Source organism: Anabrus simplex, chromosome 5 (assembly GCF_040414725.1).
Source record: "Anabrus simplex isolate iqAnaSimp1 chromosome 5, ASM4041472v1, whole genome shotgun sequence".
Classification (NCBI taxonomy): Eukaryota; Metazoa; Arthropoda; class Insecta; order Orthoptera; family Tettigoniidae; genus Anabrus; species Anabrus simplex.
Window position 1 is genome coordinate 46,966,583 of NC_090269.1, and position 25,662 is coordinate 46,992,244.

Consider the following 25,662-nt stretch of genomic DNA (forward strand, 5'->3'; position numbering starts at 1 on the left):
AAATCTGGTGGTTATAGACGTTTATGTATGTTGGACACAACTGAAAAAGGCCTGGAGAAACTTCTACAGCCCAGAATTCTCTCAGCAGTTCAGCTAGCAGGAGATTTATCCATTTGCCAGCATGGATTTCAGAGAGGGCACTCGACGATGGATGCAGTGTAGGAGTTGGTGAATACAGTAGAAAGAGCACAAACGGACAACCATCATTCCCGTAAATTGACACTTCTTGTGACGACCCTGGATGTGAAGAATGCTTTCAATTCAGCAAGGTGGAGCGACATGTTGGAAGCTTTTGAAGAAACTTTCTAGCTACCACAGTATCTTATGCGCATAATGAGAGACTACTTCAAGGATCGCACTCTGCTATATGATACGGAAGACGGACAAAGGACAAAACAACTGACAGCTGGTGCAGAGCAGCGCAGGGATCAATCCTTGGCCCAGACCTTTGGAATATCATGTATGATGACTTGTTACGTTTGGAGATCCCAGAGGAAACAAAACTTGTGGGCTACGCTGATGATGTGGCCATCTTCATAGTAGCTCGTCATGTTGAGATGGCTCAAATCAAACTGAATCACGTGATTTGGCATATAAAACAATGGACGACGACTCACAGGCTAACACTAGCAGAACACAAAATGGAGATAGTTCTTCTGACAAGGAAAAAGATCGAGACTCTTATGCCAATGACTGTTGGAGAGTTAGTGATTGAAACATCTACAAGCACAAAATATCTTGGAGTGACACTTGACTCCAAGCTCACATTCTGGAATCATATTTTGAGAGTGACAGATAAAGCAGTAAAATACATGACTGCACTTAGTGGACTGATGGGAAATATTGAAGGTTCGAAATCCAGTAAACAACACCTTCTCATGTCGACGGTTTAGTCAGTGCCCCTATATGGCTCTGATATCTGGGCTGAATCCACGCTACAACGTGCTGTATTTTGGATGTTGTGAAACAAATAGCAGTCATTTTACTGCACATATTCCACAACAGGGTGCATTTGTATATACGCCAAAGATGCAGAAGGGACAATTTAATAAATTATTAATTTATAGGTCTACACGTGTAGATATTCCATGGTTTCAGAACCTGCAGTTTTCACAGTGGCGGCAATAGCCCCAATAGATCTACTAGCATTGGAGCAACAAGAAATCTGATGTACCCAAGGAGAGCTGGGAAAGAAATGTGCAAAAAAAGCGTGGCCTCAGTCAACGGATAAGGCGATGGCAACTCAGATGGAAAAGTGACCATCGGGGTAAATGGACCAAGCGACTGATACCATGCTTGGATAACTGGGTTGAAAGGGTTCATGGTTAAGTCAAGTATTACCTCACACAGCTTCTAACAGGACATGGATATTTACGGAAATTCCTGCATAGAGTGAGCGGAGCGAGTGATGCAGCATGCATAAACTGTGATGACATCGATGATGTACTTCATACCTTCTTTGTGTGCGGCCATTGGATGATAAAGAGAAGATGTGTGAAAACTGAATTGGGAGAAATGACACAAGATAATATTATTTCTGTGATGCTACGAAACCAGAAATCCTGGGATCGGGTGGCAGTGTATGTGGAGGATGTCCTTTGTCAGAAGAAGAGGGATTTGGAAGCGTACGAACGCCCATAAAGGAGAAATGAAGAAAGAAGAAGCCTGAAAGACTAAGCAAGCACGACATCGCCCTGAAGTAATGCAAGAGCAGTTCCGGGGTGATGATACACATCGTGGGAAAATGGTGTGTGGTTTATAGTGGGTAAGAATCCCACACACTTGTGGAGTGCGGACCCTTCAAAAGTGTATTTTGAAGATTTTCCACAGTCCCTCGTAAAAAAAATATTATTGTTGTTGTTGTTGTTGCTGTTGTTAAACTAAAATAAACTGACTCCCAATGAAATCCTCATAACATATTTGTCAACAGTCAAACCATTCTACTGTATATCTTAAATTAAGAAGATACAAAAGAGAAGTTTGGTAACATTCTATTTAAGCTGACTAGATCTGAAGAAACAAGCAGTAAATGTAGAGAAACCTCATTTTAAGATATAATAAGCAGGGTTTTATAAGACATGGCTCTCATAATACTGAACATAAGTCAATACCATCGACCTTTTATCATTGAATACAAACTTCAAAGTCATCTATTTCTATAAATGAGTCAATGGATACTGTTTCTTATACTTGATACCATTATTCAGCCATAACTACTACCTCTTCTGAAGTTTAGTTAATCTCTCTGCAGAGAAAGCAAAGGAAAATAAATTTTATTCAAACACTTACAAGCAACTTTATTACCTATAAAGTGATGTTTTCATGTTGAGAAACTGCACATAATGAAACTGTTGAACTGCAGGCATCTGATGGTTGAAATTGTCAGTGAAACGTTCACACACAGTGTCGATCATTGCAGGTCGTAAGGAGACTAACAGATCCCACCAGTCAAGACCCGTAACAAGGCAGTACTCAAGCAATGTAGTTACATGAGGAACAGTCATAGATCCACCTATGTTCAATAAAATACAATCAAATCCACAGCAATACAATAAAGAGTAACAGAAATCAATCACATGTTGTATACAATTGTTGCTAAAGACAAACAAGATATTTGTACTATATCCATTCCACAGAAGAAATATATAAAAGGAAATATGCAATTATAACTAGGGCCCGGATTATTTAAAAATCCATATATGCATATGCAAATGCATATTTTGAACATTAGTGCATATAAAGATATATCTTTCTCTTATGTATGATCGATTATCTAAGATTTCTGAACGAAATGAAAATACCTCCCTTGGCAACATTAAAAGCCTTCCCTAATCAAGAAAAATGCTTTCAGTGTCGCAATACAAGCAGGTGTGCGGATAATGGTCCTTTTCACAACAGCTATTTCTTTCTTTCCTTCTTACAGTAGCCTCCCAAGGTTTGCTTAAACAAGTGTGTTCATATGTTAACTTGCTCTTCGTCTATTGCAGTGTTTTTTACCAAATTAAAATGCCTCAAATTAAGAGCTCTAGGACTTTTTTAATTAAACTGTGGATTTCAGACAATAGTGACTATGCAAGCAACTGTGATGTAGTGTACTGTCAAGTGTGCGACTAGAGTGTAAAATGCAATAAAAAATTTCAAACTAGACAGCATTCGAAAACAACTTCACATCTCAGATCAAAAGAATAGAGTAAGAATACACATCACTACTTTTAATCGATGTGGAAACATGGCGTGAAGTTAGTGCATTTTCCGCTGATATTTGTAAAACTTTTGTATGAAGGTTGAATAATCCACATCTATGCTCGTTTCTTGAAAAATATTGTGCTAATCAAAGGATACGAGATGAATCTACCCTTAGGAAGAACTATTTATTTTCAATGCATGCTTCTGTCGTGGATTTGATACGATCTGGCATAGTAGAGAACTGTGTCTGGATATCGGTAGATAAAACAACCGATTCGTGTGGTCGATATATTGCGAACTTCATAGTGGGTAAATTATGTCCAGAAGAACCCGGCAAACCTCATTTACTTTCGTGCAAGGTGCTAGGAAAATCCAACCACGCTACAGTTGCAAGATTTGTTAACGCGGCCTAGTGAATCAGAGAGTGATTGTTACAAAGTGCGCCTTTTAGTCACAGATGCAGCTTCGTATATGATGAAAGCTGGTTATTATCTTCGAGAATTCTTTTTCCAAATCGCATCAATGTCACATGTTTGGCCCATGGATGGCATCGAATTGCAGAAAAGATACGTACCCTCTTTCCATCTGTCAACAAATTAATTTCAAGTGGGAAAAAATGTGATCCTAAAAAGACCGGCTCGTGTACAGCTGTACAAAACTCATCTGCCCCAGGTTTCTTTTCCGCCGGAACTTGTTCTCACAAGATGGGGAACTTGGTTATCCGCAATATCATTCTAACAAGAGAACTTTAATCAAGTGAAAGGTGTAGTTGAAAGTATTGATGATAGTCATACTGCGTGTGTTCATGAAGCAAAGTGCACATTTGATTTGAAACTGTATATACATATATCAGTTTCGTCCATGTGCATGATTCGTCACTTTCGAAGGTGATTTAGGGCCTAGAAACTCGCATTTCACCCCTATATGAATCTCTTCAATTAATTCAAAACACCTGTTAGTTCTTTAAATGGTGAACAGGGTGAAACTGGAAAAATAAGTTAAAAGGAAACTCAGTGCGGTGTTGGACTCAAACCCAAGACTGAAGAAGATTCAATCCATAATCAACTACATAAGTGGAATCGGGCAGCCTTTTCCAGAAGAATGTTCTGAGCAGTCAGTGCCAGTGTACAAATATTTCCCAGTTACGTCTGTCGACGTAGAACAATCATTTTCAGTGTATAAATTAATTCTATCCGACAACAGAAAGTCATTGATCTCTGAAAACATTGGAAAAAACTGTAGATAACCTGCTGCCATGCATCATTTTGTAAGGAATGAAACATATTTATCAATTTAACACTGAGTTGAAATTAAATAATGCAGCTGTGAGCTTGCATCTGGGAGATAGTGGGTTCAAACCCCACTTCCGTCTCATTCCTAGGCCTTTCCTATCCCATCGTCTCCATAACACCTATCTGTGTCGGTGCAACGTAAAACAAATGGCAAAAAAATTAAATAATGTGTTTGGTTAGTGCATTTTGTTTTATTTTTAGTGCATATTTTCGTGCAAATTTTCAACATTTTTAGTGCATATTTGCATGCATAATTTTGGTAGTAGACTTCAAACATAAGGCAAATGAAACGCAGAAACTTATTACGAAAAAACCAAGGGTTAAAACTTGGAAGTTGCAAGAAGTCCAAATAAAGGAAGAATACAAACTAAGGATTCAACAGAGTTTGCCGAAGTGTGAAGTAACCAGCGTTAATGAAGAATGGAAGGCCTTCAAAGACACCTTTGTGGGATAGGCCAAAAACCTATGTGGAGTTACAAGTTCTATCAAAAGAAAAAAGGAGACACCATGGTGGAATGATAGAGTGAAAACAGCGGTGAAAGAAAGAAACTAAATAAAGAAGGCACTGGACAAGGAAAAACAAAAACAGGGACAAGAACGAAATGAACAAGAAATACAAATACTTCAAGGTGTATACAGGAACAAGAAACTTGCTGTAAAGAACATTGTAAGGGAAGAAAAAGAGAAGAAATGGAATGAGTTTGCAGACAAACTGGAAGAGGACAGTAGAGGAAATATGAAATTGCTATACAGAGTAGTGAAAAACAAGCGAAGGGATCAAGAGACCATAAAAGCAATAGAACGTGATGATGGAACTCTGGCACAAGAAGAGGGAGAAATTAAACAAGAACTCAAAATCTATTTCGAAAAGCTGCTGAATGGAGATACAGAAAACATAACAACGGATAGAGGAGAGCCAAGTCGAGGAACCACAACTGAACCACCAATTACATGGCTTGAGGTTGAAAATGCGCTCAAGAGCATGAAGAAAGGAAAGGCAGTGGGCATAGATGAACTAAGTGCAGATATGCTGAAAGCAGCGGGAATTCGAGGAATCTAATGGCTCTACAGACTGCTCAACAAGATATGGGACGAAAATACTATTCCTGAGGACTGGAAGATGGGCATCATTGTACCTCTGTTCAAGAAAGGAAGCCGACGAAAATGTACTAATTACCGTGGTATCACACTACTGTCTCATGTCCTGAAAATATTGGAAAAAATAATAGAGACCAGAATCAGAGATATTGTTGAACCAATTTTGGAAGAAGAGCAGTATGGTTTCAGACCAGGAAGGTCAACTACAGACCTTATATTTGCAATTAGGATGCTAATGGAAAAATACTGGGAGAAGAACAAGCCTTTATTTCTAATATTTTTGGACATTGAGAAAGCATACAATAGTGTACCAAGGGAAAGAATTTGGCAATGCATGAAGGAACTTCAAGTGCGAGACAGCCTCATAGACAAAGTGAAAATGTTGTATAGTGGGAACAGAAGCTGTATTCAAGTAGGATGTGGTTTGTCGGACTGGTTTGAAACAAAGAGAGGAGTGCAGCAGGGCAGCTCATTGTCACCACTTCTATTTATTATTGTAATGGATGTAGTAATGAAATCTATTAAAAGGAAAGAACATGGAGATATCAAAGCCTTCACATTTGCAGATGATGTTGCGATCTGGAGTGACTCAGAAGAGGAATTGGGAGAGAGAATACAAAGCTGGAATGAGGAATTTAAGAAATATGGTTTAAACATCAGCAAGACCAAGACAGTGGTGATGAAAGTGTATGGGGAAGGAGCAGAACCAATAGTCATGATAAATGAAGCTCAACTGGACAGCGTTCCAGTTTTCAAATACTTGGGTAGCGTTATATCAAATGACAACCTAGCAAAACATGAGGTGAACAATCGAATCAATAAGGCAACACAATTTTACCACCAGGTAAGACACCTGCTGTGGGATGAGCAAATACCCATAAAAACAAAAATGACATTGTACAAGTCCTACTATACACCAATTCTTACATACAGTCTCGAAACCACAACACTGACCAATAGAGATAATTCCAAACTTCAGGCAGCTGAAATGAAATTCCTACGCACTATAATCCAGAAAACCAGGAAAGACAAGATTAGGAATGAGAAAATTAGAGAAGAAGTAGGAATAGATGATTCTCTCCTCAATAAGATTCAGATATCAAGACTGAAGTGGTTTGGTCACATGAAGAGGATGCCAGTAAACAGAACTGCAAGGAAGGAATTTGACAGAAATGTAGAAGGAAGACGACCCGTGGGAAGGCCACGAAGGAAATGGATAGATTTAGTTAAGAGCGATGTACTGCTGAGAGGTCATGATTGGGACAAGTTGGTGGAGGAAGAATGGTACAAGGACAGGATGAGATGGAGGAGGCTCATACACCACACCCGGGAAACTGGAGATGGTTTAGGATGATGATGATGAATCCGGGCCCTAACTATAACACAAAAGTCGCTAAAACTCTTTATCATTACAGTAGTGACAGCAAATCTACCAGGGGCAATGGATACAAAGTTTTAAAGCTTCTTGTCAACTTGAAATAAGATCATCTACTTTTGACCAACAGCGTTGTAGCAGCTATACACAGTGATCCATCAGTAAAACAGATTAGATGTACACCTTTACTTTGTAATCCTCAGGATTTGTGGCCTGAACTTCTATAATCTTGCATGAAGATACAGAATTTTGCAACACTTTGTACCAATGAACAGCCGATCTCTACTAGCTGGGCTAACTTCAACACTAATATCAACAAGCTCTGTTAACATTTTATATTCTTATTTACTTTCTTCTCTAATACTGTTCCTATAATTCTGAATGTGATGACTACGGCTCGGATGTTTAGGAAAAGTCATAATTTTTCTTTGCCTCTATTTTCTTGTCTGATGGGATTTTGGTGCAAATCAGGAGATTATCGTCACAATTAAGTGATTTTTGTTTGCCATATAAATGCATTTTTTGGCTACTTTTTGTCATAAGGTCATATTTGGAGCTATTTTCGCAGATGCGTCATATTTGAGTCATATTTTGGTGACTTGACGACAGCTGTAGCCGTGCAAAATCATCTTCAACTTACCGAATGCGAACTGGTGTTCATAAAACTGCATCTTGGTATCACATCTGCAGTTAAAACAAGCAAAATACTCTGCCTCTTCTGTCAAGATTGGGTAGAAATTGTCTTCCAACAGTTTGTCAGAAAGTTGGGCATATATATACGGTATATAATACCAATATAAATGGTCCGTTATTGGACATTATAAATTTTCCAGCTAACTCATTCCTGGTTGCCAGCGTTTCACCCTCGTGTGCTAGGCTGGGCTCATCAGTTGGTACCTAGCACACCTACCAAGACGCTGGCTAGTGCATACCGTGGAGGCAACTGCGTAGGCTAATTGTAGCCACCGGCAGTGCCAATGCACTATGAGACACTTTGTCCCATTATCAAAAATTGATGCCTGCCTGGCCATTAGGCAGTGCCTACAATTAGCCTACGCAGTTGCCTCCACGGTATGCACAAGCCAGCGTCTTGGTAGGTGTGCTAGGTACCAACTGATGAGCCCAGCCTAGCACACGAGGGCGAAACGCTGGCAACCAGGAATGAGTTAGCTGGAAAATTTATAATGTCCAATAACGGACCATTTATATTGGTATTATAAATTTACTCATTCGGAACAAATATTTCAGATTCCCTATGGGAATCAACATCTATATCATATACGGTATATAGTCGAACTTTGGAATTATATTGAGCACAATTACTCGTTTAGAAACTGCTAGCTTAGAAATTCATGCAAGTATTGAAATCTAGTACAACAATCACATGGAATAGTTGGCAAGAGTGTAAAACGGAATTTTTAAAACACTCTCGCCAACTATTTTCGAGCCATATTTTGTAATTTTTACGTCATGTTTTGTCATTTTTGAGGTTATATTTCGTCACTTTCGAGGTCATATTTACTTGCTTATTTGGGCTATTTTTAGGTCTTAAACATCCCAGCCCTAGTGATGACCATTCTACAACTAAATGCCTATTATCAGAAAAATATTCCAGAAATTCTTTAAGACACTTTATTATTCTTTTACTCAACCACATGATTGCTTCAATTTGCTAGTTGCAACATATTGAAATTGGCATTATAGGTACAAATTCAAACAGATTGTATTAAGGTTATGTATACATTTAAAGGAATTGTGTTACTTAATTGAGGTTATATGACAAAGGAAACAAGATAATTTACATTTATGAAATCAGGAGTACTGTACATTGGACTTACATTTTTTCTTACTATTATTACATTGATCAGTGCACTGTTAAAGTATGTTAATATGTGGTAAGAGAAGGTGTCTAGGATCAAAGAGTATGTGTAGCAAGGATGGTGTACTATGTCAGAGAGACTCACAGAGATTCATGCATTCAGCACTGTGACATCAACTTTGAAGTCTTGTCTTTAATTCATTGCAAGTAGGTAACCTTCAATCATACTTGTGTTGACTGCCTGATAACTGACCGATAACTGATATGCTGCACTCCACTGAAGGTGTTGGCCTCAGTGGTCTGATTTTCGTTATGAGTGAGAATGCACTATACGTGAATGATGCCACGAATTCGATGCTTAGCCTCAATGGCACTGCATTGGTTTCATGTTTTGCATTTCACATTTCATGATCTTGCGTATAGTGAACTTTTATCTCAGGATATTGAGAGCCGAGCCGTTGGGTGCCATTTGTTTTGTCTGTCTGTTTGTTTGTTTGTTTGGCTTATTTTTGCTTATCTGTTATTAACTGAAATGAAGAACACTGGACTACATTAGTAAATTAATTTACTCTGACTTGTTTATACAATGGCTTGCATAAATCTGATGGCAATCATGTAACATTACGTGCTCAACAATCACCAAGAATACAGAATTATTCGACCACTGAGTAATTGACTCGGTAACTGCCAACTTCAAATAATTAAATAATTGGACAAAAGAAATTAACCTCTTTAACAACAGTGTTTCTGACACCACACAGACCAAGGCAGACAACACCATAGTATAATACGATCCACTGTTTGAGGTGAAGCAGCACCAACCTTACTGATAGAGAATTTTCTACCCAATAATTCAATCTAAATTACCACATACACACAAATAATCCTTGAATATTTTTTTCAAAATCTGGCCAGATAAATATCAGGGCAAGGGTGTTATTTGCATCCAGACAGGTACAGTGCTCCTAGCATTCATAAATCTTAAGTTAGTATTTTTTTGTCCCTCTGTTTGCAACTCTGTTCCCACCACAACCAAGAAGTGTGCTGCGTACATATTTTGTACAGCATTGCTTTAAGTAGTAGCATGTGTTTAGGAGGCTGGTATATGTTCTCGTTATAGGTCAATCGTGACTAAAGAAAAGCTCCACATTATTGAAGAGTCTGAGCAAATTGATAATCATGCTGTGGGAGGAAAGTAGGATGGGACGATTGAGGTACGGTATGTGATTGGGGCAAAAATAAAGTTCATCTTGAACAGACAAAGAGCAGTACGGTATGTGATTGGGGCAAAAATAAAGTTCATCTTGAACAGACAAAGAGCAAACACTGCACATCTCACAGACAGAAAGCAAAATTTCCAGAAATCAAAAACAGGATGTGCGAATGTGCGAATGAAAAGATAGTTTGGATGTGTGGACACAAGTGAAATGTGTTGGTTAAAAGCTAAATTATGGAGTGTAAAGGCTAGTCATGGATGTCACACAAGTGTTCCAGAAACAAATAACTTCAGTTTTCTTAAGAAACATTGTACGACATCTCCCAGCAAATGTGAAGAAAAGATCATGAATTTGCACAGATTTGTAATCGGTTTGTGCCAGAAAAATTCGTATATACTCTTGTAAATTGGTACTGCAGACCGTATGGCAATATATTTTGAATTGCTTTTGAGGTATAAGCTACAAATGAAGCTAACGAAATGACATTCACCATTATTCCCCCATGCCTTCATATATATAAAGTGAAACCTTGTTAAGACATTTCAGCAGGAGACAAGGAAAAAGAACGTGTTAAGCGAGAAAACGTACTAATGAATACGCGAATAAAAACTATCCAACAAGGATATGGAAAGACTAGATATGATTTTTTCTGACATGAGGGCATTTTACGTCATGTATCCACGGGTGCAGTGAGAACTATAGGCCTATCTAACATTTCTAAAGATGAGAGGAAAGTATTCAAAGGTGTGAAAAATGCGAGGGAACAAATATGAAAATCACTTCCGGTGGGGACTATAAGTACACTGAAAGGTGTAAAAAAACAAAAGACAAATATGAAAACATGTACATAAGGGCCAACAAAAATATCGTGCAAATCACACTCTTTCTAAAACAAATGTTAGGAGAAGCCTTTTATTTCGGAGCAGTGGGTTATTAAACATTATTTCCTGGTCACACTCTTAGACAATGAATTGGAAGTTACAACCGATCAACCATGTGCATCTGCCAGGAATGACTTTGCCCGCCATTTCGAATCAAACCAAACTTCAACCAACCAACTTGAGTGATCGAGTTGAAACTCGAAGGTGTGAGTTTTAACATTCACGACCTCTGAACGCTTACGCCAGTCCACTTTCTGACAGATTTTAATTTTGTCTTCATTATTAAGGAATTTCACAACATCTTCCATATCCATAAGTAGGCTATCACAAGACAAATATGCACCATGCTTGTCAATTTCACACGATTATGTTTCTAATCCAGATATAGGCTACCGTATCACCGACAAATATTCGCTACACTTCACTGTACCACTCAACACAAAATAAATGTCTACCAACTGAATGGACTGTGAAATATAACCACAAACAGGCTCTCTCTGCTATTCACCAATCTCATCGCTAACCGGCATGCAAAACTGAACATTCCTAAGGCTAACGGCTTGCTCCTCGAAAGTACAACTTATCCTGTGAAGTTCAGGAAGACCACTTCCCATAATCACATAACTGTGGCAACGGCTCTTACCCAACCTGGAAATCATGTTTCTTCCACAAGGGATGACAAATACAATAACTGTGTAGAACTTGTGTTTTTACAGCTTAGAAAACTAGGAAGTCCTGACTCTCATGGGCAGAAAAGGATGTATATAAATTCCAAAAAAAGGACTGGTAAAATGGAAGCATGTGTGTAATTGTGTCTCATGTTAAGAAAACAGGAATTTGTAATTAAGTACAATAAACGTGTGCAGAATCAGAGCGTAATATCAGTGCGTTCCTGTAATATGCATTCAATTTTCCATACTGCAATAATTACTAACTCTCTTACATAATGGGGACTGTAACAGGACAGGAAAACTTGAAGAAACAAAGATCGCAAGTGAGACACATGTTTACGCAGGCTATCACCCAAGTAAAACAAAATCTACAGGAAAATTCCATAGATAAAGTGGAATTGAAGTCATCGTTCAACACATTGGAAGATAAGGCAAATCGTCTCTTCAAACTGGATGAAGAAATCCATGAATCTTAGTTATGTGAGAGCAAAGCAGAAGAGGAAGCCTATCAGAAAGACTATGATGATGCAGAAACCTACAGAGATGAGAATATTATCATCAAAACACGGTATGAAAATGTTATTCAAGTTCATTCTGTAGCTGCAGACCAGGTCTACGAGATAAATAGTGCCAAAGTACAGTCACCTAACAGAAATTTCCATATCCGCAAACTGAAGCTTATGAAGTTAGACAGAAATGTAAAGAACTACCTTGGATTTTGGGGTCAGTTTAATAAAATTAATGCCGACAAATCTTTAGACGACAATGATAAATTTCAGTATCTTTTGCAATCGATGGTACTAGGTTCGAAGGCTAGGGAGCTGGTGAAAAGTTTCCCTCCATCAGGCGCCAATTATCGTCATGCTATTGAACAGTTAAAATCTCGCTTTACAAAGAATGATCTCCTTATTGAAATTTATGTACGTGAGCTTTTGTCCCTTGTTCCAAATCAAGCTACCAGGGGGGAAAGTATGGCACTGAGCACTTTACATGATAAACTGGAAACTCAGCTGCGAGCTTTGGAAACCTTAGGAGTTACCCGGGAGAAATATGCTGCCATGCTATAGCCTTTAATGGAATCTTCATTGCCAGAAGATGTAATGTTAGCCTGGAAAAGAGCACAAAACAACAAGAGTGAAGCAGATGAGCAGGATATTCTAGCTAGCCTACTGGAATTTTTGAGGTTAGAAGTTGAAAGTGAAGAACGCTTTGCACTCACTAGATCTGGTTTCAGCTTAAGTTTTAATGCTAAGAGTTCTGCGTCAAAGGTAGATAAAGTAGCGACTGCTGCATGTATTTTAGCAAGTGAGAGTAAGTGTTCTACTGAGGATGCATGTTTATGGTGTGATAAATCATCCCATACTTCTGTAGAGTGTTTTAATGGCAAGAAGTTAATGGTAAAAGCCAAGAACAACTTGCTAAAGCAAAAGGCAAGGTGTTACTTCTGTCTTAAAGCAGGGCACAATGCTAAGAAATGTAAATGTTTCATGAAATGTTTGATCTGTGATAAGCGCCATGTTACAATAATGTGTTCACAGTTGTGTACGGAAGTAAGACAAGTGTCCAACAATACACCCAGGGATTCACAAACCAATGGAACAGACAGTTTACTACCTCAGCAGGGAGGATAGATATTGCTACAGACACTTACTGCAACTATAGTCACGGGTAGGACGACATGCTTGCCAAGGGTTCTTTTAGATTCCGGCTCACAGAGATCATACATTATAGATCACATACCCAGAGAACTCAATCTAAAATGTTTAGGGTAAAAGACAATAAGTCATAACTTCTTTGGTGGAGGCGAGTTGAGGGAGCAGGAACATATGGTCTATGATATCAAATTACAAAGCTTAGACCAGAAAGTTGAAAATTCAGTGACGGTGCTGGATCAAGGTAAAATATGTAATTTTGTTCCTCGACTGAAAAATCAGAAAATATTTCTGCAGTTGAAAGAAGCGAACATCACACTCACAGATCAAGGTTACAATGCACCAGACACTGAAGTCCTATTAGGAGCAGATGTCCTCAGTAAATTTTGGACTGGCAATAACATGAAAAGTGATGATGATATTACGGCAATTGAGACACGGTTAGGATGGACCATCATGGGATGCAGGAAGAATATAAAAGGTGGACAAGCGGTTGGGCTCACTAATGTGAATTTCAGTTTACAGGACCTGTGGGAACTAGACATCACAGGAATTCAAGACCAAGCTGAGCTGAAATCGAAGGCACGAAAATAAGAAGAAATGTCAGAATTGTTGCAGTTATCTATAGATGAAGACAACAGATATGAAGTCAGCTTGCCATGGAAGGAAGGACATCCTGAGTTAACAGATAATTGGACAACGGCTGAAAAAAGATTACTGTCAGTAACAAGACATCTTTCCGGAATTGATAGGCTTAATGAATATCATGAAGTTTTTTAAAACTGATTGAAGGATGGCATCATTGAAATGGTTCCAGATGCAGAAGACAGAAGGTCAGGATATTTTCTCCCACATCATGCAGTGATAAAGGAATCTAGTGAGATGAGAAAGATGTGCCCAGTATTCCATGCATCTTCTCGAGATTCTCGAGGCAACTCGCTGAATTCTTGCTTGGTACGGGTACCAGTTTCGACCCCAGATCTGGGTCATCAGCCAATCATTTAAAATGTACAAGATAAAAGCAATGCACAGAGGAATAACAAGTAACGTACCTTTTGAACGGTCGGCTGATGATGACCCAGATCTGGGGTCGAAACCGGTACTGTCTGTGATCGACTGTGATGTAACCTTACATTGCTAAGTGTTATTGTATTGAATAGGTGGAACCGTAATATATTATTAATTTAACTCTAATGTTATTGCTTCCAAGAACCTACTATGCTGGCGTAGCATGGGAAGAGGTGATACTCCCACATGGTGCATTTCAGGTGGCAGATAGGGGGGTCCTAATCGGCTTGCTGGTGGACTTGAGGGAAATAAAATACCTCTCGTGGACCAAACACAAACCCCCTGTGGGTGGGGGACACAGAGGAAGAATACACCCACGGTATCCCCTGCCTGTCATATGAGGTGACTAAAAGGGACGACCAAGGGATGATCCAATTAGGACCATGAGACTACTTGTAATTGGTACCATCATGCAAGGAACACCATGGGTCGCATTTACTTGCGCGTAGTACCACTATGTTAGGTACGCAATAGGTTTGTGATTAGTAGCGACAGTGTGTGAATCAGGAGGTGGGTCCTACAGTACCTGTGATTTGTACCCCTATATGAGTGACACCATGATTCTGCCTTACCTATGCTCAGTTCCCACTATGTGAGGAATTCCACGGGATAGTACGAGTCCCTGTGGTTAGTCCACTTATGTGAGGAACGCCATAGATTTGCGGTGCCTTTATAGGTTTGCGCTGCCTGTAAATAGCGCTGTAATGTGCGAAACACCATAGGTCTGTGTTACATGTGCGCATTACACTACCTGTGAATAGTACCATAATTTGTGGAATACCGCGAGTCTACGCTACTTTTGATTAGTACCGCAAGATTACACATAGCATGGTTCTACTTTCCTAGCAATAAATACCATTATGAGGGGCCAATGACCTGGATTTTGGACCCGTTTCGACTATAAGCATAATCATTCAGCATCGTGCTATAGAAGCAGTCCCTTGGTCAGTAATACTATTGTTTTGTGCCAGCGTCTGTGCATGTGAGGCACTGTGGGTCGGATCCACTGATCGTTTTAAATTCATATCCATCCATCTACTCATTCTTCGTCCCCACGCTTTGAATTCTGGTCAGTGGAGGATTTTGGACTTTTAAGTTGTCATTTCATTTTGTCTCATTTCGTACCATTAGGGGCCAATGACCTCGATGTTAGGCCCCTTTAAACAACAAACATTAATCAATCATCAATGTTATAGCTTAGCGATGAACCAGACGAATTCAAGCACCCAATACTTCTACCAGATAATGATCGCCAACATCAGGGAAAAGTTTTGGATTATTGGCATCAAGAGATCTGTATGGAACATAGTGAGGAAATGTATGATTTTTAGACAATATCAAATCAAAATGGCTGAACCATCTTCTGCACCATTACCAAAAGACCATGTTAAATGTGCAGCGGCATTTGAAGTGACGGGCATTGATATGGCACGCCCCGTATACCTGCACTTGGGAGGTAAGGTATGGATAGTACTATTCACGTGTGCTGTCTATCGAGTAGTGCACCTTGAGCTTGCCTGGTCCCTATCCACAGACTGCTCCAATGATGGTCTTGAAAAGATTTATTGCCAGACGGGGTAGAGTACAGGTCACATACACTCATAACGGCACCAACTTTATACGTGCGAGCAACAGCCTGAAACAACTGAACTGACAGGAAATACAGTAATTGCTAGGTCCTGCGTACAAAAAATCAAATGCATCTTCAACCCTCCGGCTGCACCATGGTGGAGGGCATGGTGGGAGAGACTGATTCACATAGTGAAAGAACTTCTGCAAAGAGTCCTAAGCAGAAAAGTTTAAGTTTTGAAGAGTTGGAAGCCATACTGTGTGACTGTGAAGCTACATTAAACTCTAGACCATTGACCTTCATAGAAGACACGACAGAAAAACTGAAACCATTGACACTGGCTATGTTTTTGCAAGGTCTACCAAGAAATGATGGATGCCCGCAGCCTGAACAGAAGGCTGAGATATCTTCAGAAGCTCCGAGATGACTTCCGACAGCATTTCTGAAATGAATATTTGGCCATGCTGGTCCACCAGACGGTGCAGAAGCAGGGAACTCTAAAGTTAGGAGAGATTGTAATGATCGAGTCAAATGGGGTGAAGAAATTCAACTGGCCCCTCAGTATAGTGTTAGAAACCTACCCAGGAGCAGATGGCTACGTAAGAGTGACGAGAGTAAGGACTGCTCATGGTGAAAGGATTAGGCCACTTCAACGCCTTTATTCTTTGGAAGTGTGTGCAACAATGAAGCAGCGGCTTGTGGAACCTGATTCTCCATTGAACGTCCGGCCAAAAGACTCCAAGATGTCAGAGGATGGAAGGAAGATACCTACAACTACAAGATCGGGGCGTTTTGTGAAAATACCTGATAGACTGAACTTGTGAGGAAACTAGAAAAGGTTGCAATTTTGTGTTACTTCTAAAATTGAAAGGTAGGAGAATATGTGGAACTTGTGTTTTTACAGGATACAAATCTAGGAAGCCCTGACTGTCATGGGCAGAAAAGGAGTATATAAACTCTGAGAAAAAGGTACTGGTAAAATGGAAGCATGTGTGTGTAATTGTTTCATGGTAAGAAAACTGGAATTATTTTGTGATTAAGTGCAATAAACATGTCAGAATCATAGCTTAATATCAGTGTGTTCTTGTAATGTGTATTCAATTTTCCATACTGCAATAATTACTAACTCTCTTACAGTAACATTTTCAGGGCTAGGACAAATGTGATTGTTTAAGCAGTAATAGTGAAAATTTGTGATGCAATAAGTGAGATATTTTTAAATAGATTTAATGTGATGAGAATCGGTACCTCAAATTTATGACGTGCTAAGCGGGAAAACGTGTTAATGAGAAATGCATTAACGAGTTTTCACTGTATATATACTTTTGTAGAAAATACATGCGCAGATTACTTGAGTAAATATGATCACTGAATATTGAATTTTCACAACCGCATTGTAATCAAAAACAACTTTCAACCTATTAGGTCGTGTTACGTACATTCAGTACGTGTTGAGAGATGTTAAGTACAGAACAAAAATGGCCACTGGTGTCTAATAGGTTGAAAGTTGGTTTCGATTACAATGCGGTCGTGAAAATTCAATATTTACTGACTTGGCCCTCAACGGGCGACTTAAACGCACTCTACGGTGTGATGGCAGTTGTGCCAGACCTGTAGCTTAGATCCTTTCCAACAGAACAAAGATGGCCTAAGCCACCATAGCTCAATTGGTAGAACAACCGACGCAAAATCGGGAGGTTGTGGGTTCGGGTCCCACCGGTGTCTGGTTGGCCGTTTTTGTACTGTACTTAACATCTCTTCAACACGTACTGAATGTACTTAACATGACCTAATAGGCTGAAAGTTGGTTTTGAATAAATATGATCATTCTTGAAGTAATTAGAAATGATTCTTACTTTCTACAATTCAGTTTGCAAATAAAAGAAATACATTGAAATAAAATCAATAAATCACCCACCTGACTCAGAAAGGGCCAGTAGTCTATAGAGGTAGAGTTGCCCTAGTGTATCAGTGGCTAAGAGTACACATCCCAGCCAACTCATATCCATATGAGAGATTCGGATAGAGAGCTTCTGTTGCTTTGAGCTTGGTGGTTCGTCTTGTCTAGATGATAAATTCAGCGATGTTGAAGCAACCTATAACAAAAAATTAAAAATGAGAATGTTTACAATTTAATAACATGAGGACAACAGTAATGGGTCTGAAGGATAACTCCTCAATTGTCATCACTGTCATCAATCCCTCCATTTCTCTGTTATCCTGTTGTCTCTCCACAAATCTTCATTCACATGTCAGTTCCTGTCAAGATAACTGCTTTATGAGGTTCTCAACCAGGTATGTTTATCGCAATCTGGATCTTCCCCTGTCTCTCTTCTCTTTTATTCGTTTTTCTATAGTTTTCTATAGTTTTTCTATATCCTTATTAATTTACCATCTCTGTTTCATTAGGTAAAATAAACACATGAGAAATGAAAATGTTTAAAATGCCATTTAGACACTCGTGGTTTGGCCTGAGGGACTTTAGATTTCAGAGGGACCAAACTCTGTATTATTATTATTATTATTATTATTATTATTATTATTATTATTATTATTATTATTACTAATAACTTTATTGGCCACTCTGGACCACTTGAACCATTCCACATTCACTTCCTTTGAAGGTTGTACCGTTTGGTTCTTGCGAACTGCCTGGCACTTTATCATTCCTACCAATCGTAATTTTTGCAATTTGCCTGAAATCTCTACAGCTCGTCTATGTGCCATTTCTGCCAAAAATTTGAGAGTCTTAAGAAAGGTGTTAATTTTATTTTTGTATCCTGCATTTGCTATCTTGAGTCCAACTGCTTTGAGATCTTGCCTAATTTTGAGGCTCCACTGTTCCCTCTGTCTTCTTTCCACGATTTCTCATCACTAGTTGCCGTAACATCCTGTTTCCTGGCAGTTGTAAGATGCGAAAGAAATATGAGATTCTTTTCTTCTTCGTTGTGCTGGTGATTGGGTGAATCTCTCGATAGACAGTTTCATTTCGAATGATTATTCAGACTCCTTCAACCTGGTATTTTATACAAATTCTGTATACTATACGATCTAACCAACATCCTCCTACATAAAGAAACATCTGTCATGCTAATATAAAAAACTCACAAAAGAAATTCCCCCCCCCAAAAAAAATCAGAATATAAAGCACAAGACAGCATTCAGAACAAAGAACAGGACACTTACCAGAATTCAACCCAGAACAACATCCAGCACACAAACATGTATAATTTTTATGGTGTTTATAACCTCAAACACAGTTAATGCACCATATTCTACAATGTTCAAATCAGTTTAAATTTCAAAACAATGTACATAGAAAATTTCAGAACACTCTAACATAATACAGGATTTAAATACCCCAAAACTAAACACAGGAAACAAATACGCAAGACATCAACTTAAATTCTCCACAACAGACCAAAAGGGAAAGGAGATATAGACAAACTCTCTCCCCTTCCCTACAACATTGTAAAAGAACAAACAGAATCAATCACATCCACCACACACCACGCAAAAATGCTTTTCTAACTGCAATGTTGCTAATGAACACATACTGTGTTTCTGTCACACGAGTCAGTTCCTATGGTCAGCTAATCAAAATTAGTTGCAGACACCCATTATAAAAATTAGGAATGAAGTATTTAATATTCATTTTTATTTTTTAAGTACTGAAAAATAACAAGAGGTGAATAAAGTTAAATACTTGGTGTTTCAGGAAGAATTGTAAATATGTCTAGAGGCAGTAGTATGGACTATTTCAAGTAAAAAGGTCATATAAACATGTGTTCAATGTGTGTGGAATTACAACTGTTTGTATGGTGCACATAAGAAAACCTTCAAAAATATTAAAAACAAACAAATGACTTATTGATGTATTTATTGATTTTAAAAACCATACATAATGTGCAATAGTTCAACACAAATGACAAACCTACGTCTCTTGGAATAATTCACAGTATGGGTTAAAAACTCCTACCACACTCTTCAATCAACTTTTCAGCTCTCGTAGTGATGGGTCGAACTAGCTCTTTCGAGGGAGCTAGCTCATTCGCTCCCGCTCCCAGCTGAGAGTCATTCAAAAGAGTCGACTCTTGGGAGCGGGAAGGTTGGAGCGAGCCAAGGAAGTCAGGCCACTCTCCGCCTCCAGGTTCGTTCATTCATCCATCGAGTTTAGGGCAGACGGCTCTTTATGACTTCCGGCCGCTCTTTATGACTTCCGGGAATGAACAAGATAGTGCAAATAGTTACATTTACCATAACAGATGGCAACACAATGCCCAGTTTAGCACGCTACTCTTGGAATAAAACAAATGAACAACTAATATATGCACTGCTGGGAACATTGGCAATTAATCCAAAAGCTTTATATATAGTAACAAAGAAATGTATCACAAATATACAATATTAATCGATGACATCTAATATTACTTGCCCCGCCCCTTCCTTTTCGTTTAAATCTCACAACCGTTAGTATGAGGCACACAACAATAGGTCATGCACCACATGCTGCAACGAGAGGTAAGTCTCATAAAATCTATGCCATTTGACTAACACACTCTCTCCTTCAATTCATTAATTTTATCTATCATTTATCTTCATGGACACCGCGATGAATTGCAAATTTATACCAGACACAAATTAAGAATGTGTCAATTTTAACCATATCTTCACGTGCCATCCTGACAATGTCCAACAGCATTTCAGCATGATTTTAACAAGCACTACGGGAACATTTCATTTTATTTACGTTGGTTGATATGGAAACACCATCTAGCAGTTCTGCGTCAGCTGGTGGTTATTTACAGTGGCGCCCAGTGGCTTGCATACTGCTAATGCCACTCAAGTAGATTTGGTGATTGATGATCTGACTACAGAATCAACATTTACCAGTTCCCGTTTTGCAATTGGAATTGTAATGATTAACAATGATGGAACTAACAATTCTATAAATATTAATGCAAGAAAGAGTCTAGATGATGAGCATACCACAGATGCTAAGAATTCAGAGCCTAATTTATTTTTTAAATTTTACACATAGTTCATCCCAGATTTTAATGTCAAGTGTGTGTTTGTACATTTGTTTCTATGTCAATTGTGTGTTTGTACATTTGTTTAGTTATTAGATGTATTACATTAAGGCTGAAGATGGCCAGCCAAGGCCGAAACTAGTCCCCAGTTTAGTAATGTAATTAAAAAATATTGCATATTTACAGTATTGAAAAGGTGGACCATTACGACATTAATTTAATAATTATTATTGTGATCAGAATTCAATATGGATCTAAAACATGAAGTTTATATCCTATAAAACAAATGAACAATTAATATATGCACAGCTGCCAACATTGGCAAATAATCCAATGATAAAGCTTTATATACAGTAACGAAGAAACGTATCACAAATATACAGTATTAATAGATGACATCTAATATTACTTTGCCTAAGTTCCATTCTTCTTAAAATGATGTCTTTCAAGACTGAATGCACTGTATGAGATGTATGTTCAAGATAATAATAATTTCGTGTGGCTATTTCTAGCCGAGTGCAGCCCTTGTAAGGCAGACCCTCCGATGAGGGTGGGCGGCATCTGCCATGTGTAGGTAACTGCGTGTAATTGTGGTGGAGGATAGTGTTATGTGTGGTGTGTGAGTTGCAGGGATGTTGGGGACAGCACAAACACCCAGCCCCCGGGCCATTGGAATTAACCAATGAAGGTTAAAATCCCCGACCCGGGACCCTCTGAACCGAAGGCCAGTAAGCTGACCATTCAGCCAACGAGTCGGACATGGTCAAGATATTGGCACTACTTTTGTTCAGTCGCGGCAGTCTACTGGAATTTTTTCCCAACGAGCATGAGACGAGTCTCTATTCCTGTTCACGTAGTTTATAATTCACTCAACAGATGTCATCAGAATATTCTGTTTCGACTGGAGATACAGAAAGTTTCTCGCTCCTCTCACCGCACTGGAATACCAGATTATTTTATTCAATAATGCAGCGTAAGAAACATAACTGATTAAATGAGATCCTTAACAAAAATAATGGAAAATACTATCAACACAAATGTACATATAACCAGGTATAGTATCTCTTACTATGTACTGATTTTTTTTTTTTTTTTTAATTTTTGGTACAGTATGCCACACTCTCTTCTATATATATATATAAAATTTTTTCAAGAACGATTACACCGCAGAAGAGACATATGTTTGATGTATTGGTACTCCTTACACGATTACACTACTACTTCTTTCCCTTCTACCGCTTTTCCCACACTTGTGGGGTGGCGAGTGCGAACTATTTCGCACATGTGGGTTTGGCCATTTTACGACCGGATGCCCCTCCTCGCGCTAACCCTATGTGGAGGGATGTTATCACTATTGCATGTTTCTGTGGTGTCTGGCAGTGTCGTTTGTTGTCTGAATATGAAGAGGAGATTGTTGGGACAAACACAAACAGCCCTGAAGATGGTTTTCCATGGTTTCCCATTTTCACACCAGGCAAATGCTGGGGCTGTACCTTAATTAAGACCACGGCCGCTTCCTTCCCATTCCTAGGCCTTTCCTGTCCCATCGTCGCTATAAGACCTATCTGTGCCGGTGCGACGTAAAGCAACTAGCTAGAAACAGGATATTGGCTAGAAATGAACGAGAGTTGATGTGACTAGCTAGCTCTTTCCTGGAGTCGCAGTTGATGGTGCAGTCCGTTCGTTGATAAAATAAGACGACTCCTAAATGAACGACTAGCTCTCAAGGAGCAAGGAGGAAGCTAGCTCGTACAAGAGTTAACTGGTAATTGAACGACTAACTCTCAAGGAGCAAGGAGGGAGCTAGCCCATACAAGAGTCGACTCGTATCTGAACGACAAGCTCTCTCCAATGAGTCGCTCAAAAGAGTCAGTTTGTTCATGAACGACCCATCACTATCTCTTGGCAATAGTAACCAATTCATCTGTTGTGTTTTCTCTGTAGACTTCACTATTCAGCCATCTCCAAATACAAAAATCTTGGATGTGCATCCATAAATAATATGTGTGTGTGTCTTGAATCATTTCTGTACGGTTGTTCCAATGCGTACCACACAAATAGCTGGGACACACTTTAATTATTCACACTACTACTGTCTTCTGACATATTTACTATTTCTCCTGAAACACCCTTTATATAGACAGATAGGAACTTGATTACGAACATACATAGTCAAACTGCCATATAACGAAGATCAATATATTAATAAAACTGCATTAAGTAGTCACAGCAAATTTCCTATCCTAATAACATTAATAATTATTCATTACAGCAACCAAGAAATTTCAGAAAAACCCTGTGTAATTATATTTATCTTGACCTAACATGACTCTTGGAAAGCAATAGGCTGCTCCCTGCAGATGGCAGCAAGTATGGCTAATGACCCAAGAAGGGGAATTTCTATGAGGTGACAAAAGCATAAAGTACAAAATCTTTAAAAATAGCCAGTTCTTCCAGTTATTTTCTAGTGCATGGATGTAATGTATGTAATGCCTCTGTTCAATAAAAGTCAATAGGTTTGGAATTAAAATTAGTGGAGTTTAAAGAGTAAGATGATGGAATGAAACAGACACCAGTTTCAAAAAAATCAATGGATTTTTGCAATATACATAGGCAACATTTCTTTAAAAAAAGAAATTCAGGAAAAAGTTATGAACAAAAAAGACTGACCCTGCATGGAAGCAACTGAAGACGGCAGTTACAGAAGATATGCATATTGCTAAAATAAAATGGTTTAACAAAACGAGGGCTCAACATGTTCTTAAAGGAGGTCCTATGATCTGCCAAAAAGCCCTTCAGGTTGTACAACTACTCAGTGATACAAACTTTAAAGCTAGCAATGACTGGCTACAACACTTCAAGGACAGACATGGCAATGTCTTCAAAAAGTGATGGCTGGGGAAGAGAAGTCTGCTCCCATTGAAGATACTGATTCCAGGATTGAAAACCAAATTAAAAACATAATGCTAATGGAATGAGATTATTTTATTGAATGATGTCAATGATGTCCTACAAAAGGAGAAAAATACAAATAAGGAAAAACAGTTGAAAATTTGTTTCACAGTTCTACTCTGCATAAATGTTACAGGTACTACAAAGCAACACTTAAAACAATGCAGACCGGTCCCGAGAAAACTCGTGTTTGCCTGGCTGAGCGTTGTGGACCAGTCCCAAGTTATCTCATGTTAACAGCAGACTGAAGTTTAGTGCTATCTTTTGAGATATACCAGAACTATGTGGAGGTCAAGGGTGACAGAACTCTGTTATTTATGGTTCTACATAATCGATAGTCGCATTTCTTTTTGATTATTCTTCATATCATAGCTTTTCTTTGCATTTCCTGACAACATGTTTACAAAGTTTAAAGAGCCATGCAGTCTCCAAGATGGCAGCGCCTAGGGATCGCGTGTGTTTAGACAGGGATGAAATGATTTGTGAATTATGTGCTGATACAGGCTTTGAATATCCAAGTGATGCTGAATATGTAGAGTTTGATGACGAAATATCTTCTAATGGTAATGTTTCAAGTGATGATGAGGATATAGCCTTATCTTCAAGGTGTGGAACTCACGTCGTGCAAAACGAGTCTGGCAACTGTTCCGGGTTTAAATATTCAAAATATTGTAAATAATGTAGTGTTTTCTGACAACTGGGTTATGACAACAGCGAACCTAGGCAAGAAGATTTTGAAGGTGCTCCTGGTATAAAAGGTATGGCCTAATGAACCTGGAAACATAGGACAAGTAGCAGGACTTACGTTTGGTGAGGATTTCTGTTATAATGTAGCTGAGCAGACAAACTTACTCTATGAGCAGAACTCATATTCTCAAAACGTATCCCCTAAAACACTGAAGTGGACTAGTGTCACTAGCAGGGAAATTAAAAAATGTTTTGCTTTGTATATATTGATGAGGCAGGTGAAGAAATCATGTCTGAAAGATTACTGGTCAACTGATCCAATAATAGAAACTCCCATATTTCCAAAACTATGAGTCGAAATATATTTCAACAAATACTGAATTTATGCGAATAATACCCGCATTTTTTAAATTTTTTTTTATTGAGGCACGAAATTGGGGTGCGAGTTTTATTTGAGTCAATGTTGGCATTTTTTTCAAAATCAGCCTTCCTAAATTTAGGGTGCGGGAATTATTCGGTGGCAGGGATTATTCGCGTAAATACGGTACTTACCTACATTCATTTCAACGACAATAGTTAGACAACAGATGTGAGCAACAGAATGCAGAAAGTTCAGCCTCTGTTAGATTACGTTTTACCCAAGTTTCAGTCTGTTTACAAACTGAAATAGCAGCTGTCATTAGATGAAGGGATGATCCCATGGCATGGGGCGCTTAAAGTTCAGGACGTATAATCCAGGGAATTTAGTAAAATATGGTATTTTAGTTTCAATGGTGTGCGAGAGTGAAACAGGATACATCTGTAACTTAAGAGATTTATACAGAGGAAGGAAAAATAACTTGAGCAGACAATATTATCTGTCATGAAGCCTCATCTTGGTATGTGGCACCACATTTATCAGGATAACTACTATAATAGTGTGACTATTGCCGAAAACCTCCTCCAGCACAAAAGACGGGTTTGTGGAACTATTAGAGAGAATCGTGCTTTGCCATGTGAGCTGAAAGACAATTCTAGGCTTCTACAAAAGGGGTAAATGACTTTCATGTGCAAAGGTGAAGTTTTGCTTGTAGTTTGGAAGGATAAGCAAGTTGTCAGGATGATAACTACAATTCATAATGCATCTATGCGGTTAGCATGCAAGTTAGATAGGAAGACAGGGAC

At 38.7% G+C, this 25,662-nt stretch overlaps 1 protein-coding gene across 2 annotated transcripts in view; it reads right to left on the reverse strand.

Moving 5' to 3' along the window:
• The window catches only part of MED16 (mediator complex subunit 16), a 163,798-nt gene that overhangs the window by 69,258 nt on the left and 68,878 nt on the right, over positions 1 to 25,662 (reverse strand). For both annotated transcript variants that reach the window (XM_067146880.2, XM_067146878.2), the window contains exons 8-9: positions 17,748 to 17,925; positions 2,305 to 2,512 (exon numbers count right to left, since the gene is read on the reverse strand). In XM_067146880.2, coding sequence (XP_067002981.2) covers positions 2,305 to 2,512; positions 17,748 to 17,925 — 386 coding nt within the window. The remainder of the gene's footprint in view (positions 1 to 2,304; positions 2,513 to 17,747; positions 17,926 to 25,662) is intronic.